Consider the following 17,500-nt stretch of genomic DNA (forward strand, 5'->3'; position numbering starts at 1 on the left):
TGCTGGCCCTCCATCTGCCCCTAAATCTACCCCAGCTGGCTCTGCTGCCCCCTTGCCTGCCCCAGATGGATCTACTGCCCCTCTATCTGCTCCTAAATTTACCCCAGGTGGATCTACTGCCCCTCTATCTGCCCAAGCTGGCTCTACTGCCCCTCTATCTGCACCTCCATCTGCTCCAACTCATTTTACTCCCTCTGTAACTACCCCTGAGTCTGTATCTGCCCCGTCTCCCCCCTCCTCCTTCCTATCTTCCCCCCTCCCCCTCTCCACCAGCCTTCCTGTCCCCCTCCCCTCCGCCCTTCCTAATCCCCTTCCCTCTGCCCCTGTTCCCCTCCCCTCTGCCCCTACCTTTACTGCCCCTGTTGTTTCTTCCCTCCTTCCTTCCTCCCTTGATGCTCCTGTGACCTCTCCCCCCCCTCGCCTTCCCATTCTGCCCCTTCTGCCTCCATTGCCTACGCTTCCCCCCCTCAGGCTTCCCTACCCCACTCCATCCCCCAGGCCTCCATCCCCCAGGCCTCCATCCCCCAGGCCTCCATCCCCCAGGACTCCCTACCCCACTCCTCCATCCCCCAGGCCTCCATCCCCCAGGACTCCTTACCACACTCCTCCATCCCCTACACCTCCATCCCCCAGGCCTCCCTACCCCACTCCTCCCTCCCCCAAGACTCCCTCCCCTCAGAAGCCTCAGTCTGTCCCCCAGGTAAGACCCACCCTCTCAAGATACAACATCCAATTAGGGCTGGGCGATACGTTAGAAACAATTATCTCGATATTGTCAATTTTTACAATATTCGGTATATATCTCAATATGTTTTCATTTAAATAGTAAAAAAAACATTATTGACAAAATTGACCTCACATGGAACAATTTATGCAGAGGTCCTTATGTGACAGGACAATAAGAGTGCAGAAGAGACTGCCTGCGCACGTGTGTGTGTGTGGAGCCAGATGGTGATCGTAAAACACAAGCAACACAAGGACCAGCATTTAAAAAAAAATTATATTCGATATTCACAATATTTTCACATTTTTACATCATTATCAAAATTATTGCGATATTATCGCTAATATTCGATATATCGCCCAGCCCTACATCCAATCTGAAATGCATAAATGCATGTAATCCTGACCCCTGCCTCCCCCCCTCCTCCTCTGCTATCCCCCAGGAGTGGGCCAGCCCCCCCCAGGCCTGCAGCAGCTGCTCCAGGACCCCTTGTACCCTGGCTTTCCCCAGGGCCCGGAGGGGGAAGTGGTTCCCTGCCCCCCCTACTGCCTGCTGCACTCTGGAGAGGACCTGCCCCGAGGTACACACACAATACTAACCTGCCCCAAAGTACACAAATAATACTAACTAAGAGATGATTCAGGCATGAATAGTAGATTCAAAATAATTGTATTTGATTACCAGGTAGAAACACACGACTCTTATTTATAGGTACTGTTACCATATCAACGCAGACATGACTAGTAGAGAGTTGATTCTAGGATGTCTCTCTCTCTCTATCCCAGACATCAACATTCTTAGGTTCTTCTACAACCTGGGTGTGAGGGTAAGAAACACACACACAGATACACACACACAGATATACACACACACACACACACACACACACAGATATACACACAGGGGCACAAATATTGTTTCCTGTTAATGATGTTGTGGCTAGTGATATGTGTCTCCTCCCCCAGGCTTACTCCACCCCCATGTACCTCCCCTACTACTACCTCCTCCCCCTTCAGCAGGCCTTCTCCCTGCAGCCCAGAGCCCCCCCACCAGCCCCCCTCCTGCCCCCCTGGTACCCCTCCTCCAGCCCCCCCCACCCCCACTCCTCTCTGGGGCAGTATGAGAACCACCAGGCCCCCATCTCCCAAGCCCCCCTCTCCCAGGCCCCAGCCCCCCCCCACACCCAGACCCCCCCCCATACGGGGTCCCTCCCCTGGCCCCCCCCTCCCAGACCGGGCCATTACCTGCGCCCATATGCAGCCCCAGCCCCCGCTCCCTCATACCCCCCTCCCCTCTACACACCCCAGTACCCCCCTCCCAACTACATACCTACGCCGTACCCTCAGAACACGCCCTACTACACCCCCACCTCGCCCCACCTTCCCTCCACCTACCCCCACCCAGTCCCCCCTGGAGGCTCCCAGAACCAGGGACCCTTCGAGCTGTCCCACCCCGCCGGCGGAGCCTCACCCCCTGGGCACAGAGCCGGCCCCCTGGGGGACGGGAGGGGGGCTAACGCTAGCTGGAGTGAGGAGAGGGGCCAGGGAGACGCAGGCTCCAGGACGGGGTCCCTGCTGGGGGAGCCCCCCCTGCCTCTGGGGGCCCCCTCTGGACAGGTAGGTCACCTGCCTCTGGGGAGGACTAGCTACACACACACACACACACCTGCTCTTAGGTGCTGCTGCACTGATTGTACCCTCTCAGTATATCTCTCCTCTCTCTCTCCCCCCCCCCCCCCCTCAGGTCACATGGTCTCTTTCTCACTCTCACCAGACGCCAGGAAGTAGACTCCCCCTGTTCAAGGAAGTCTCTGTCGTCATGGCAACACCAGGAACATGCGATGGCTCCGCCCCCATGGCGACCAATGAGATGCGTCGGTCTGACAATGACCTCACCAGGACCTACCAACCAACCAATGTCTTGGACCTGCTCAAGGGGGGGGGGGCTCTGTATGCAGCCCCGCCCCTCTCTCAGAGTGGCAGCCAAACGGAAGAGGGGGAGGGGCTAGAATCATCTGACCCCGCCTTCAGGGGGGCGAGGGTGATGTATTCCCGCACCCGGGGGCGTGGCCGCGGTCTTGATGGCAACCGTTTTCGGGGCGGTTACCGTGGAAGGAGAGGTAGCTATGACGACCGCTGGGATGGCGGGTTCCGGGAGAGGCGCCATGGAGACTACTACTTTAAGGCCACCCCTATTGTGTACCAGGACCGGGGGCGGGGCTACAATCACTACTCCACCAATGGGAGGGAGGCAGAATATGCCGGCGGCCATAGGAACGGCCGTTATGCAAGTTCCTGAGTTATAATGGCACTTTTTTTGCAATTGTGTATCTTTTTTTACAGCTGTTGTTTGTTTGTTTCTGTAATCCAGATGCTGGGTTGAGGGAGCGGCTGTCTATTTTAAGCGTGAAGTTTAGTTTCCCCTGTGCCTTGGCTGTGTGCTGGCTCGACTGCTGCCTCCAGGTTCACCCTGGAGTTCTGTCCTAACTTTGAATAAATGAGTTTATTAAACATGCTGATGTCTTTAATCAGAAGCTGGCCCAGGCTGTTGGACAGATTCTAACGCTGCATTGCTCTTCAGGGCTTCTAGAACCCTCAGGGCTTCGAATTATGGGGGGGTTGACCACCCTAATTAAGTCCTGGACCCCCAAAAAGAGGTAAAAACAGGTCGGGAGGTCAATATGTTTAGAAATTGTTACCTGTAATCGTACATATATTACAATGTATTTACCATATTCATGCCTGGAAGAATCTTGTCATATGATTTCAGGAGCCCCTAAAGTGGACCATACCATTTATTAACCTAAGAAGTTAATTGAACCCAGAGTAATACATTTACATTACATTTAGTCATTTAGCAGACACTCTTATCCAGCGCAACTTAAACTAAATAGAGGGACATTTCCCCGAGGCAAGTAGGGTGAAGTGCCTTACCCAAGGACACAACGTCATTTCTCACGGCTGGGAATCAAACCAGCAACCTTAGGTTTACTAGCAAAATTCCCTAACTGCTCAGCCACCTGACTCTATGGGTGTGACGTGACCGCCTGTGGAGTACAAATGATCTCCGAGGTCTGAAGCAGCAAAGTTCTTTGGAAGCATAGTTTCAGAGAATGTCTAATACAGGCATAAACAGGTTGTCTTAAACAGGCTCTGATGCTAGTTGTGTTCGACTTCAAGCAGCACCGGCAGTGCCGACAGCCGTCTGCGTTGAAGCTGAGAAAGCCATTGGCTCCTTCAAGTCAGCCGGGCTGCAGGCGGCTGTAGGCGACGCCGGCGCTGCATGAACTCGAACGCGCCTAGTATAGAAAGAATTACGTTATTAATTTGTGCGACAACAGTTCTACTCGTACTAGGTTTCGTCATCCGCAGGCGCCAACAACAACATTGGGAGGGAGTTTCGAAGTGGCTAGCTAGCCGTAACACAGAACAACAAACGTACATTTGGTAAAATATGCAATCCATGGATAGTCGATTGTAACACGAAATAACTACACCCTTAAACCCTCAAGGTAAGTTTAACATGCAACTATATAACTAAACTGTTTGCAAAACGGGTTATTTGACAACGTAAAATAGCTAGAGCTAGCTACAGTAGCTCTGAGTAACACGAATCCACAAGCATAACAACATATAAAAAAACATGTCAGGTTCCGTTGGTAACTGGCTCAGGCATTTGCCTTTTGATACATGAAAACATTCACTCTGAATCTCACGCTTCTACCCCTATCGGCTTGCTTTATCAAGTCTGCCAGACAGCTTGTCTACGTGTGTCAGAATTAGTAGTGCTAGATAAATAGAACTAAAGTTACTGTAGATAACCAGGTAGACCGGTCTTTAGATGAGATAGTCCCCAAAGCAGTGACCGTCGTACTGAATGGTGTGTTTCGAAGTTGCCGTTTTTTCACCTAAAATAATGTGTATCCCCTCTGTAACTTTAGCTAGAAAAGAGCAGACATCTCCATATGATCTCAGGTTGTTCATTGTGACCAAAAGAACACAGAAAAGAACACACATCCTGTGTCACATGATGGCAGGACAGACTTTTTGCATGTTAGGGGATACTCACAATATGGTAGACAGGTGAATCAAGCGATTAATTGAAAAGCCATATTAAAACCCTTGTGCTGCCTTTGGGTCACATGATCCAAGGGTTTATAAGGAACCATCATTGTGTTTACCCAATTTTACCCAATACAAAAACAAATAAAAATAATTATCTTTTAACCTTCGCAATGTGGGGGGTCTGAGACAGCCCAACGGTTAAAAGAAAATGCTTCACTTTGTTTTTGTATGCGGTAAAGTTGTCGCAATATGAAGGTGGGTCACAATGACTGATGGATCAGAATGACCCGAAGATAACACACGGGTTAAATTAAAACAGAAATCACGTGAGAGGGCATGGAGGGTTAGGGTTAGGGTTAGGGTTAGGGTTAGCGTCATGGAGGGTTAGGGTTAGGGTTAGCGTCATGGAGGGTTAGGGTTAGGGTTAGCGTCATGGAGGGTTAGGGTTAGGGTCATGGAGGGGCGCGTTAGCAAGGACGGGGCGTCCTGTCAGACCACACCCGTAGAGAATGGACAGATGGAGGTAGTCTAGATTAAAGGAACAAATATTGTTCATAAACCTGCATGTGATGTTGACTCACATAGATAGGCCTATCAGTTGGCCTGTGTAGCTAAGGTGCATGGCAATATGGAAAACACTGTCGATTAATCCACAATTTCCACATTTTCAACCTTTTGAAATTGTAAAAAAAAAAAGAAGAAACTTTTCTTTGGAAGTGTCCTTGACCAAACCCCAATGTGCAGGCCAACGCCGTGCTTTGATAGATTGCTCGTTTCTGCCGGTGAAGACGGGAAATATTGTCTGAACTGGTCTTGTGTGACAGGATGGCTACCCCGAGCAAGACCCCCCCTGGCGCAGACCCCAAGCAGCTGGAGCGGACAGGGACAGTCCGAGAGATCGGGTCCCAGGCTGTGTGGTCGCTGTCCTCCTGTAAACCAGGTGAGTGTGGTCGCTGTCCTCCTGTAAACCAGGTGAGTGTGGTCGCTGTCCTCCTGTAAACCAGGTGAGTGTGGTCGCTGTCCTCCTGTAAACCAGGTGAGTGTGGTCGCTGTCCTCCTGTAAACCAGGTGAGTGTGGTCGCTGTCCTCCTGTAAACCAGGTGAGTGTGGTCGCTGTCCTCCTGTAAACCAGGTGAGTGTGGTCCTTCCTACTGCTTCCTAATGGCCTCTCTCTCTCTCTGTCTCCATACCTCCATGCCTCTCTCTCTGTCACCATACCTCCCTGCCGCTCTCTCTCTCCATACCTCCATGCCTCTCTCTATGTCACCATACCTCCCTGCCTCTCTCTCTCTCCATATCTCCCTGCCCCTCTCTCTCTCTCTCTCTCTCTCTCTCTCTCTCTCTCTCTCTCTCCATACCTCCCTGCCTCTTTCTCTCTCCATATCTCCCTGCCTCTCTCTCTCCATACATCCCTGCCTCTTTCTCTCTCTCTCCATATCTCCCTGCCTCTCTCTCTCTCTCCATATCTCCCTGCCTCTCTCTCTCTCTCTCTCCATACCTCCCTGCCTCTTTCTCTCTCTCTCCATACCTCCCTGCCTCTCTCTCTCCATATCTCCCTGCCTCTCTCTCTCCATACCTCCCTGCCTCTCTCTCTCCATATCTCCCTGCCTCTCTCTCTCTCTCCATACCTCCCTGCCTCTCTCTCTCTCCATACCTCCCTGCCTCTCTCTCTCTCCATATCTCCCTGCCTCTCTCTCTCTCTCTCTCTCTCTCTCTCTCTCTCTCTCTCCCTCCCTCCCTGCCTGTGTGTACCTGCAGGGTTCGGGGTGGATCAGCTGAGAGACGACAACCTGGAAACGTACTGGCAGTCTGACGGCTCTCAGCCTCACCTGGTCAACATCCAGTTCAGGTGTGTGTGTGTGTGTTCATGGGATCTCTCCTGTAGAGCTTCTGCAGGGCTAGTTGTGTCGCCCTCCCGCCATCCTCACCCTGCTGCTTCCTGTCTGGCCGTCTACCTCCCGCCCTCCTCACCCTGCTGCTTCCTGTCTGGCTGTCTCCCTCCCACCCTCCTCACCCTGCTGCTTCCTGTCTGTCTGTCTGTCTGTCTACCTCCCGCCCTCCTCACCCTGCTGCTTCCTGTCTGGCTGTCTCCCTCCCACCCTCCTCACCCTGCTGCTTTCTGTCAACAGAAGGAAGACCACGGTGAAGATGCTGTGTGTCTATGCTGACTACAAGTCCGATGAGAGCTACACTCCCAGCAAGATCTCCGTCAGAGTGGGGAACAACTTCCACAACCTGCAGGAGATCAGGGTAAGACACACACACACATTCACTGACACACTCACCCTGACCCACACACTCACCCTGACCCTGTCCCCTGACCCTGTCCCCCTCCCCTGTCCCCTGACCCTGTCCCCCTCCCCTGTCCCCCCACCTGTCCCCCTCCCCTGTCCCCTGACCCTGTCCCCCCACCTGTCCCCCCCCTGTCCCCCTCCCCTGTCCCCCTCCCCTGTCCCCTGACCCTGTCCCCTGACCCTGTCCCCTGACCCTGTCCCCCCACCTGTCCCCCCCCCTGTCCCCCTCCCCCTCCCCTGTCCCCCTCCCCTGTCCCCTGACCCTGTCCCCTGACCCTGTCCCCCTCCCCTGTCCCCCCACCTGTCCCCCTCCCCTGTCCCCCTCCCCTGTCCCCCCACCTGTCCCCCCCCCTGTCCCCCTCCCCTGTCCCCCGACCCTGTCCCCCCCGACCCTGACCCCTGACCCTGTCCCCTGACCCTGACCCCCCCCCCTGACCCTGTCCCCTGACCCTGTCCCCTGTCCCTGTCCCCCTCCCCTGTCCCTGTCCCCTCCCCTGTCCCTGACCCTGTCCCTGTCCCCCTCCCCTGTCCCCCTCCCCTGTCCCCCGACCCTGTCCCCCCCGACCCTGACCCCTGACCCTGTCCCCTAACCCTGTCCCCCTCCCCCTGCAGCAGCTGGAGATGGTGGAACCTGGAGGCTGGATCCACGTTCCCCTCCTGGACCCCCTAAACAGCCCCATCAGAACCTTCATGATCCAGATTGCCGTGCTGGCAAACCACCAGAACGGCCGTGACACCCACATGAGGCAGATCAAGGTGTACACCCCTGTGGAGGAGAGCTCCATAGGGAGGTTCCCACGATGCACCACGGTGGACTTTATGATGTTCCGCACCATCAGATGATACCTGGTTCTCCCTCACCCACACTGGTTCAGACTGGTTCTCCCTCACCCACACTGGTTCAGACTGGTTCTCCCTCACCCACACTGGTTCAGACTGGTTCTCCCTCACCCACACTGGTTCAGACTGGTTCTCCCTCACCCACACTGGTTCAGACTGGTTCTCCCTCACCCAGATGGGTCCAGAAAGGTCCAAGGACGAGTCCCTTGCCCAGACTGCCTTCTACAGACTTGTCCAGACTGGTTTAAACTGGTTCTGACCCAGTAACCATGCCCCGTGCCTGCTCTCCTTACCCATGTCTCTCTATATCTCTGTTTATCTGCCTGTTGTTGTAATAAATGTAATTGTGAGAAGACCAAGGCTGGTGGACTGATTTCCTGCCTGTGCTGGGCTGTGTTGTCCTGTGTCGTACCGCAGCTGACCACACGGGGGCAGCATCTTACTACCTCAGTAGGCAAGACAGAAGACTGGATTTCAAACTTTCTACAGATGCTGTTACACAGATTATATGCTTTTGGTGAACAGTAAAAGCGCCTTGCCATTTCTTTTTTTATAGATTAGACAAGTTCTACGTTATTTTTAAACTGGTTATAGGTAACCGTTGGCTGAACTTTCCTTCCGGTTAGTAGGAGTGGGGTGTGTTGGTATGCTTTAGTGTTGAGCGCCTTGTTAGCATGTTAGCATCCTGTTTCAAAGCTGTGGTTGCTGATTCAAAGAGAGCGAGCACAGAGGAGGGACCAGGATATGACACGTGTTGCTGAGTCTCCAGCTACACTTCGCCCATCAAGATGGTCCTGATATACGTTCACCTCACTGCTCTGGGTGAGTCCACATCTTCATCCCTCGCACACACATTATCTTCCTTCCTCGATCATGGTCCCTTTGTCAAACTGTTCAACCCTCTGCTTCTAGACAGACCCTCTGGTTCTCTGCTTCTAGACAGACTCTCGGTTCTTTGGTTCTCTCATTTTGATGGTGTCATGAATGTTTGAATGAACTGTTTCCCAATGATTATCCTTCCTCTCCCTCCTTCCCTCCTCTCTTTCTACATCTCTCTCCTCCTTCCCTCCCTCTCTCCTCTCCCACTTTCCCTCCTTCCCTCCCTCTCTCCTCACCCTCTGTCTCCTCCATCCCTCCTTCTTCCTCCTCAATCTCCCTCCCTCTTCAACAGTGGTGTTTTCTGGTGGCAGACTGCTTGAAGGGACCCCTACTGCTGCCTCAGATACCCCTGGTCCCCCCTCTGCTGCCTCAGATACCCCTGCTCACCCACCTATTTCCACAACTACCTCTTCTTCCAACCACACCTCCCCTAAGCCAGCGGGAAGCCTGTCTGAAACCATTAACGGGACAACAGCATACGTTAAGAACAGCAACGGGACCAGCCCTGACCAGGTCTTCACGACGACCGCTAACGTAGTTCAAGATCACCCCACAACGGCCGTCGGTGGAGTTGTGTCGCCAGGCCAACCAAAAGAAGGGGACAGTGTGAATGGCGTGTCCACGGAAACAGTCACTGTGACAAAGACGACCACTGAAGCATTAAAAGGTGAGCTTAACCGTCAAGTCTGGTGAAATAAGGAAGGACAAAACACACACACACACCACTTGTACACACACTACACACAAACACACATCTAGAGCAGAGCATGCATGAGAGATGTGAGCACAGCCCCAGCTAGCTGGCTTCCTGTCAGCTAACCTCAACTGTCAAATAGTTCACACTCAGACCTAGCCCTGGCAAAGACACACAAACACACAAGTACACACACACAAATATACACACACGCACACATGTATGCAAGTAGCCTAGCCAAGCCCTAAATTACAGTAAATAGCACATAACAGTAAGAATGCATTCCTAGCTTAGCTAGCTTTGCCATGGTATCACACACCTAGCCTAGCTTAGCTTAGCTAGCATTGCCATGGTCTCACACACCTAGCCTAGCTTAGCTTAGCTAGCACTTGCACCCATACACAGGTTGTCTTTCTGTTGACTGTGTGTGTGTGTGTTTCAGAAGGAGGTAGTGACAGCAGTGACGGCAGTGACACTGCAGGTGAGATGATGAGACAATCATGATTCATTACTCAAGTCATGAGCGATTCAGAGCAACTCCTCCTCTCTCCTCCTCCTTCCTCCTCCTTCCTCTCCTCCTCCTCTCCTCATCCTCTCCTCCTCCTCAGGTTACATCATACTGGTCCTCATCCTCCTGGCTGTCATCATCCTGTGTGTCATCCTCTACATCCTCAGGAAGAACTCCAGGGTCAGCTCTCTCTCTCTCTCTCTCTCTGTCTCTCTGTCTCTCTGTCTCTCTGTCTCTCTGTCTCTCTCTGTCTCTCTCTCTCTCTCTCTCTCTCTCTCTCTCTCTCTCTCTCTCTCTCTCCTCTCTCTCCTCTCTCTCCTCTCTCTCCTCTCTCTCTCTCCTCTCTCCTCTCTCCTCTCTCTCTGTTTTCAGTAAACATGTAAATCTAGAGAACTGCTGCTAACCCTGCTGTTGTTGTTCTGGCATCTTGTTTTACCGTGTGTGTGTGTTGCGTCTCCAGAAGTACTCGTTCGACCTCCAGCGTCCCGGCTACGGTCACGAAACCCCACTCACATGTCTGGACCCTGGCGGAGTCTTCGGGAACACCCCTGGTAACCAAGGCAACCACGCCCCTAACCCAACCGGATCTCAGTCTCCGTCAGGGTGTGTGTTCTGACTGACACGTGTGTGTGTGTGTGTGTGTGTGAGCAGGTGGCTTTGTGAGTTTGGGGAAAGAGGATGCTGTTGAGAACAACCTGTCCAATGGATCGACCCGCCCGCTGGGGGATGAGGAAGAGGGAGAGGAGGGGGAGGGAGAGGAGGGGGAGGGGGGGGGGGCCCTCTCCTCCCCCGGGGCAGACAGACAGGCCGACTCGGGGAGTTTGATTGGCTGTCAGTCTCAGGTGAGTCTCACCAGCCTCACCCTGACCCCGCCCATAAAGAAGGTTGGCTTTAGTCTGGACATCGACCTGATTGACGGCAATATTGACCAATCGTGTGCCTCCTCTGTGCTGGACGTTGAGGCGGAGCAGCAGAACGAGAACAACAACAATGGATCTACTGGAGGTAGAAACCAGAGAGCATCTATACACATAAACATGAAACGCATGACCTGTAGGATTTATATCTATACACACATACAACATATATACATGAAACGCATGACCTGTAGGATTTATATCTATACACACATACAACATATGTACATGAAACGCATGACCTGTAGGATTTATATCTATACACACATACAACATATATACATGAAACGCATGACCTGTAGGATTTATATCTATACACACATACAACATATATACATGAAACGCATGACCTGTAGGATTTATATCTATACACACATACAACATATATACATGAAACGCATGACCTGTAGGATTTATATCTATACACACATACAACATATATACATGAAACGCATGACCTGTAGGATTTATATCTATACACACATACAACATATATACATGAAACGCATGACCTGTAGGATTTATATCTATACACACATACAACATATGTACATGAAACGCATGACCTGTAGGATTTATATCTATACACACATACAACATATATACATGAAACGCATGACCTGTATGATTTGTTTGTATATTTTATGTAACACGCCCCCCCCCCCCCCCCCAGATCTGTCAGCGGTGACCTCTGACCCCAGAGCTCCCAGCATCTTCACTGAGATCAGTTTGGATGAGAACATGCCTTAGGGGCATCCTTCAGCTTACACCTCTTAGAACATGTAGATGGAACAGAACAACACAGAACACACATCGAACACAGAACAAATGCAGTGTTTCCCCACACATAGACTAATTTGTGGCGGTGCGCCACAGAATCAATACCGACTGCCACATATTGCGTTTCGTTATAAATCATTTTTTTTCATTCTCCCTCCGTCTCTCTGTCACTCACGCGTCTCTCACATACACACACAGTCACAACGTCAGCACACGTTAGCAACGACGCTATGCGATATCAGCGAGCCTTCAGCATTAGTACCGTAGCTAAGTCTAGGAAAGTTTAGGTTACTTTTCGCTAGGTACCTATGAACATGTCTTAATCTGCTAGACAAGTGGGTTCCCCTTCGTTCTTTTGGTGAGCAGTTTCACGAGCCCTACTTACCCGTCGTCATGGAGCCGACCAGCTAAATAGTTATTTATCACTAGCGTTGCTACCAGCATATTGGCAGAAATTGTTTACAATATTTTCAGGCTTCAACCAGTGCTGCTCAAGCATAAAGACACGGTCAGGGAGAGACAGAGATAGATTCGTTAGGCACTGAAGAGAAGGAGAGGAGGACAGCGTCCAACATAGCTAATACATATACATTTAATAGAAAACAAAGTTCTGTGTAACGAATGAATGACCCCCCCCCCCCCCCCGTCAAAAATTGCTTTCTAATCTGTGGGAAACACTGAACACGTATAGAACATATTTTCTGTTTCATGCTTTGCCAGTTAATTTGTCAGCTCTGTGCTTTTACGATTTTGTAAGATACAACACAACGATAAAACATTTTTAAAGCTATTTTGGCATGAATGTTGCTTTATTTGCTCAAGTTAACTGACACTTGAATGTTTTTTTCTAAATAAAATGAGTCGTTTTGAGTTGGCTTCATTGTGTGGAATGTTGGGATGTTGGTTTTGTCAGTTGGGTGGTAATTAGCTCAGTCAATGTTGGGAGAGGGAGAGGGTGAGAACTGGGTGGAGAGAGAGAGAGAGAGAAAGGAGAGGAGAGAGAGAGACTGCATATAGAGGAGTGGAGGCTGCCTCAGCTCAGACACAAAGAGAAGAGAGAGGGATAGAACGTGAGGAGAGTCAGAGAGAAAGGAGAGCAGTATGGCTGTCCAAGAAGGGAGAAGAGAGAGGGAAGACCAGAAGAAAGAGAGAGGAGGAGGAGGAGAGAAGAGAGGAGGAGAGAAGGGAGGAGGAGAGAAGAAAGGAGGAGAGAAGAAAGGAGGAGAGAAGGGAGGAGGGGAGAAGAGAGGAGGAGAGAAGGGAGAAGGAGAGCCAGATCTCTGGACCCACAGGGGCCCTGGAGGGATCAACAGAACCATCATCATCAGCAGCCTGCTGGCTCTCTTCTGCACAACAGTCCAGGCCACCAACTACGGCCCTCGTCCACCCAGCCCTCTCCCCCAGCCAGACTCCATCATCCTGGGCCTGCAGGCGCTGCAGGTGCCCCTGGGCGGGGTGGTGTTCCTGGATCCCCGGCTCCACCTGCAGACCAGAGTGCTTCCAGCGGATCGCTGCCAGGTGACGGTGCTGGATCAGAACCGCGAGGTTCCCCCCAGACCGGGAACCCTGCACCCCCTGAGGTTCCCCTGTGGGTTCCGGCGAGGACAGGTGAGCTACACGCACCACGGCTCCCGCACGGCGCGTCGTGATTGGCTACGGCTGCAGGTGAGATACGACACGCCGACGGACACCCTGGTGCTGCCCCTGACTCTGGAGGTGGAGCTGACCTCTGACCCCAGGCCAGGCGGCGTTCCGCTGGTCGTCGTGGAGACGGACGGGCTCAGCAACCCTATCGATGGGCGGAGCCTGGGGATACACCCTGGTGCCGGGGGAGGGGCCTTGCCCTGTAAGATCACCTCATTGGTGGGAACAATTGGACTCCCCAAGTACGGATCTCTGGTGGGGGACGTCCCCGCCGGCCAGGCGGTGAGCTGTGACATGTTCGTCAACATGGGGGTTCGTTACAAACTGTCCCCCTCCTCCGCAGCCTCCCCTGCCTCCCCCATCCTGGACTACATCCCCCTGCTGGTTGAGCATCTGGACAGGGAGGGGCATGTCCAGCAGAGGGAGCACATCCAGGTGACGGTGAAGGTCAGGGAGGGCGTGGTCAACTCCAAGCCCCGGCCCAGCTTCCTGTCCCTGATGATGCTGGAGGTGAACCAGTTTGTCATGACGGCGGTTACCGCGGAGACGCTGGCGGCGGAGGACCTGGAGTCGGTTGCCGAGGAGCTCGTCTTCCACATCCTGTCTCCCCCGGCGACCGTCGACGGTTATGTGATCAGCACCGACGACCCGACCCGGCCAATCGTCTCGTTCTGCCAGGGTGACATCACGGCACTGAAGGTGGCGTTTGTCCCGCCCCAGGGGGATTCGGACCGCGAGCGCGTGGTGCACCTGGAGCTGGAGGTGGAGGACGGTGACGGAGCGCGCTCAGAACGCTTCTCTCTCATGGTGCTGGTCAAGCCAATGAACACGCTGGCTCCCGTTGTCACGGGCAACCAGGGGCTCATGCTGTTCGAGGGCCAATCGCGGCCCCTCTCTGTGCGCGTCAGCGATGAGGACGACCTATCGGAGGTGAGGATCTGGGTGAGGGCGGGGCTGAGGCACGGGGCTCTGCGGGTGGGCGGGTCAGCTGACAGGAAGTGGTTCACGGCGGCGGAGCTGCACGAGGGAGGGGTCGTGTACCAGCACGACGGCAGCGAGACGTTCAGTGACAACATCCTCTTCCACATGAAGGACGGGCGGGGCCACGAGGTCGACTTCCTGTTCCTGGTGACCGTCATCCAATTGGACGACGAGCCCCCGGTGGTCGACGTCAACACAGGATTGGTCGTCCACAGGAAGCAGACCGTCATCATTTCCTCCCGTGTTCTCAGTGCCACCGACGTGGATTCAGAAGACTCCTCCCTGACCTTCACCCTCCTCCCCCCTGCCTCCCCCCTGGGTGTGGTCGTCCTCAGGCAGAGCGAGAGGCCAGAGGGGGCGGGGCTGGATGGGTGGGTCTTCCTCGGCTCGGAGGGCGTGTTCGAGTGTGCCGTGACATCATGGACCCAGAAAGACCTCCAAGATGGCCGCCTCTTCTACCGAAACACCGGCCCCCGTCTGCCCGGCCTGACCAATCACCAGCTGATGTTTCGTGTCCAGGACGACAACGTCCCCCCCAACCAATCGGAGGAGGTGGTGTTGGAGGTGACGGTGCAGCCGGTGGACGAGGTTCCTCCAGAGAAGGTCCCTGGTTCTCCTCTCAGCGTGATGGTTCTGGGGCCACGCCTCACTCCACTAAACCGTGGCTGTCTTCTCTTCACAGACCTGGGCTCTGACGACCGGGACATCCGCTACTCCCTCACCTTCCCCCCCAGGGAGGCTGACCTCCCCCAGGGCAGCCTGGTGCTGACAGACAGCCCGGAGGTCGAGGTTTCAGAGTTCACCCAGGAACAGGTCAACCACCTGAAGATATCCTACCGGCCTCCTGCCCAGGGCCTGCTCCTGGGTCCTAGAGCCCTCAACATCAGCTTCATCGTGATGGACCGAGCTGGAAACTCCGCCCCCGGATCCCTCAGGGTGCTCCTCCTCCCTGGTGACGACACACCCCCTCTCGGCCGCCACGCAGACCTCAGCATACACGTCAAGGACACGTATGTGCTTACCCGCACGGACGTCATGGACACGGGTGTTGATGACATCATCGCGGCAGTGGTGGTGGTGACTCAAACGCCGGCTCTCGGAGTGTTGACGTATGCGGGGGCGGAGCTATCCGTCGGAGGGAGTTTCCACCTATCGGACATTGACGGCGGTGCTGTGGTCTACGTTCACCGCGGTGACCGACCAGGAAAGGATGTCATCAAGGTGGAGGTGAGTGACAGGCGTCGTGGGTTCCCGGTAACCTTGGTAACCTTGCGGATAGACGTGGTACCTGCTCCCGCGCCCCTCCCGCCGACTGCCCCTCCCCCTCCAGGTGAGCTGAGCATCACCCTCCAGGTGAACGAGACGGCAGAGACACACCTGAGCGAGCAAGAGTTCCCGCTGACACTAGCGCACGCTGATGACATCACCATCGTTCTCCTCGTCGACCAACCGCCACGGTTCGGTGTGATCCGGGTGCGTGGCGAGCCCTCTGATAGGCTGAGCCTACGCGATGTCATCGACGGGTCAGTGTCGTACGTCCACTCAGGAGAGGAGGTGGGGCCCTGGGGGCGTAACGACAGCTTCATGCTCACTGTGATAGGCCGCTGGGTTGTCGGGGGCAACCGAGTGCAGAGGGTGAATGTGGAGGTGCGCGTGCTTCCTGTGGACTCGGCCACCCCCATCTTGCACGTTGGCGAGGCAGTGAGGGTAACAGAGGGCGAGAGGACAGCGGTGACTAATCACAACGTTCGTCTGGAGGACCAGGACACGCCCCCAGAACGCCTACTGTGTTCCGTCTTGACCCCGCCCACCTTTGGGTTCCTGGAGGTCACGACCCCGGCGCCCGGCTCGGAGAAGTCTCGTGCCGGCATCGCCGCGACGACGTTCTCCCAAGCGGAGCTGCTGCGAGGCGCCGTGTTCTACGTGCAGAGCGTCCACCGCGGGGCCGAGCCCGTGGAGGACAGGGTCACCCTCCGCTGCTCCGACGGCACGCACCAATCACATCCCCTCATCGTCCCCGTGGTGATCGTCCCGGCCAATGACGAGGCCCCCCAGCTGTTCTGGCGGGAGCTGGTGGTCGAGGAGGGCATGAGCCTGGCCGTGGACGAGCCGCTCCTCAACGCTCGCGACCTGGACCTCCCCGCCGACCCCCTCCTCTTCAGGGTCAAAGTTCAGCCCCTTCACGGACGCCTTGTCCAGCACCTGCCCACGGGCACCGTCTCCGTGGTGACCTTCACCCTGGAGCAGGTGCGGTCGGGGTCGGCCATCCTGTACGAGCACGGCGGGTCGGAAGAGCCCCGGGACAACTTCACCCTGGTCCTGACGGACGGCCGGCACCAGACGGAGGCCACGGTCCTGGTCCTGGTCCTGCCCGTGGACGACGAGACGCCCCGGGTCGAGGTGAACGCCGGCCTGGAGCTCCTGCCGGGACAGAGCCGCCCTCTGACCCCCAGGGTCATCAAGGTGACCGACCTGGACTCCGACGACCCCAGCCTGACCTTCGTGCTCCGCCAGGAGCCTCGCGAGGGACATCTGGAGAGACGAGCGGGGTCAGAGGTCAACATCACTGTGGGTGGGTGGACACACACATGCAGGTATGCACACACACACACACACACAGGGTTATGACTCCCCCATCTCCCCCCCTCTCCCCCAGGTATGAACTTCACCCAGAGGGATGTGGACGCGGGAGTGGTCTGGTACACGCACACTGGTCGCCATGGCGGCGGTCGAGACCTGTTCCGCTTCGATGTGACGGACGGCATCAACCCGCTGATCGACCGGTACTTCTACATCACAGTCGCCGGCGACGACGCCGTGCACCCGGTGGTGGTGAACCGGGGGGTGGAGTTACCGGAAGGCGGGCGCGTCCTCCTGACCACCGATGTTCTCAGCACTTCTGACCTCAACAGCCCCGACGAGCGCTTGACCTTCACCCTGACCCGCGGCCCTGCCAGGGGTCACCTGGAGGTCACCGACCGACCTGGGGTTGCCGTGACGACCTTCACGCAGCTGCTGCTGGCGGGAAGCAAGGTGTTCTACGTCCATACGGCGCCGGACGAAGGGAGACACGACAGCTTTGAGTTCCAGGTGAGTTCCAGGTGAGGTCCACTCTGGGACAAGAGCCAATCAGTTTGGCTGACGCTCTTATCCAGCAATGTGGGGTTCAAGGGGG

General features: G+C 54.9%; 3 protein-coding genes across 4 annotated transcripts in view; all 3 read left to right on the top strand.

Annotated features, from left to right (window-relative positions):
* Positions 1 to 3,234, top strand: part of otud4 (OTU deubiquitinase 4) — a 9,504-nt gene extending 6,270 nt beyond the window's left edge. Inside the window, 7 exon segments of the mRNA XM_084692049.1 lie at positions 1 to 538; positions 541 to 700; positions 1,167 to 1,304; positions 1,510 to 1,550; positions 1,690 to 1,785; positions 1,912 to 2,340; positions 2,468 to 3,234. The exon segment at positions 1 to 538 is cut by the window's left edge and continues 311 nt beyond it. Of these exon segments, the coding sequence (XP_084548175.1) occupies positions 1 to 538; positions 541 to 700; positions 1,167 to 1,304; positions 1,510 to 1,550; positions 1,690 to 1,785; positions 1,912 to 2,340; positions 2,468 to 3,022 (1,957 nt within the window). The 3' untranslated portion in view covers positions 3,023 to 3,234.
* Positions 3,235 to 4,040: 806 nt separating this feature from the next.
* anapc10 (anaphase promoting complex subunit 10) lies at positions 4,041 to 8,281 on the top strand. 2 transcript variants are annotated; one of them, XM_084691003.1, is made up of 5 exons: positions 4,041 to 4,235; positions 5,613 to 5,728; positions 6,547 to 6,637; positions 6,918 to 7,038; positions 7,698 to 8,281. In XM_084691003.1, exons 2-5 carry the CDS (start codon positions 5,614 to 5,616, stop codon positions 7,923 to 7,925), a joined length of 555 nt encoding a protein of 184 aa, XP_084547129.1. In that variant the 5' UTR covers positions 4,041 to 4,235; position 5,613; the 3' UTR covers positions 7,926 to 8,281. The 2 variants fall into 2 exon arrangements, with proteins under 2 accessions (XP_084547129.1, XP_084547128.1); XM_084691002.1 differs by having other exon boundaries at positions 4,061 to 4,235; positions 7,695 to 8,281.
* A 4,316-nt stretch (positions 8,282 to 12,597) lies between these two features.
* The window catches only part of LOC146221580 (FRAS1-related extracellular matrix protein 2-like), a 15,940-nt gene continuing 11,037 nt past the window's right edge, over positions 12,598 to 17,500 (top strand). The window contains exons 1-3 of the mRNA XM_084692050.1: positions 12,598 to 12,608; positions 13,014 to 16,897; positions 16,982 to 17,415. Of these exons, the coding sequence (XP_084548176.1) occupies positions 12,598 to 12,608; positions 13,014 to 16,897; positions 16,982 to 17,415 (4,329 nt within the window). The remainder of the gene's footprint in view (positions 12,609 to 13,013; positions 16,898 to 16,981; positions 17,416 to 17,500) is intronic.

Source organism: Hypomesus nipponensis, chromosome 25, assembly GCF_054491055.1.
Source record: "Hypomesus nipponensis isolate SF chromosome 25, ASM5449105v1, whole genome shotgun sequence".
Taxonomy (NCBI): Eukaryota; Metazoa; Chordata; class Actinopteri; order Osmeriformes; family Osmeridae; genus Hypomesus; species Hypomesus nipponensis.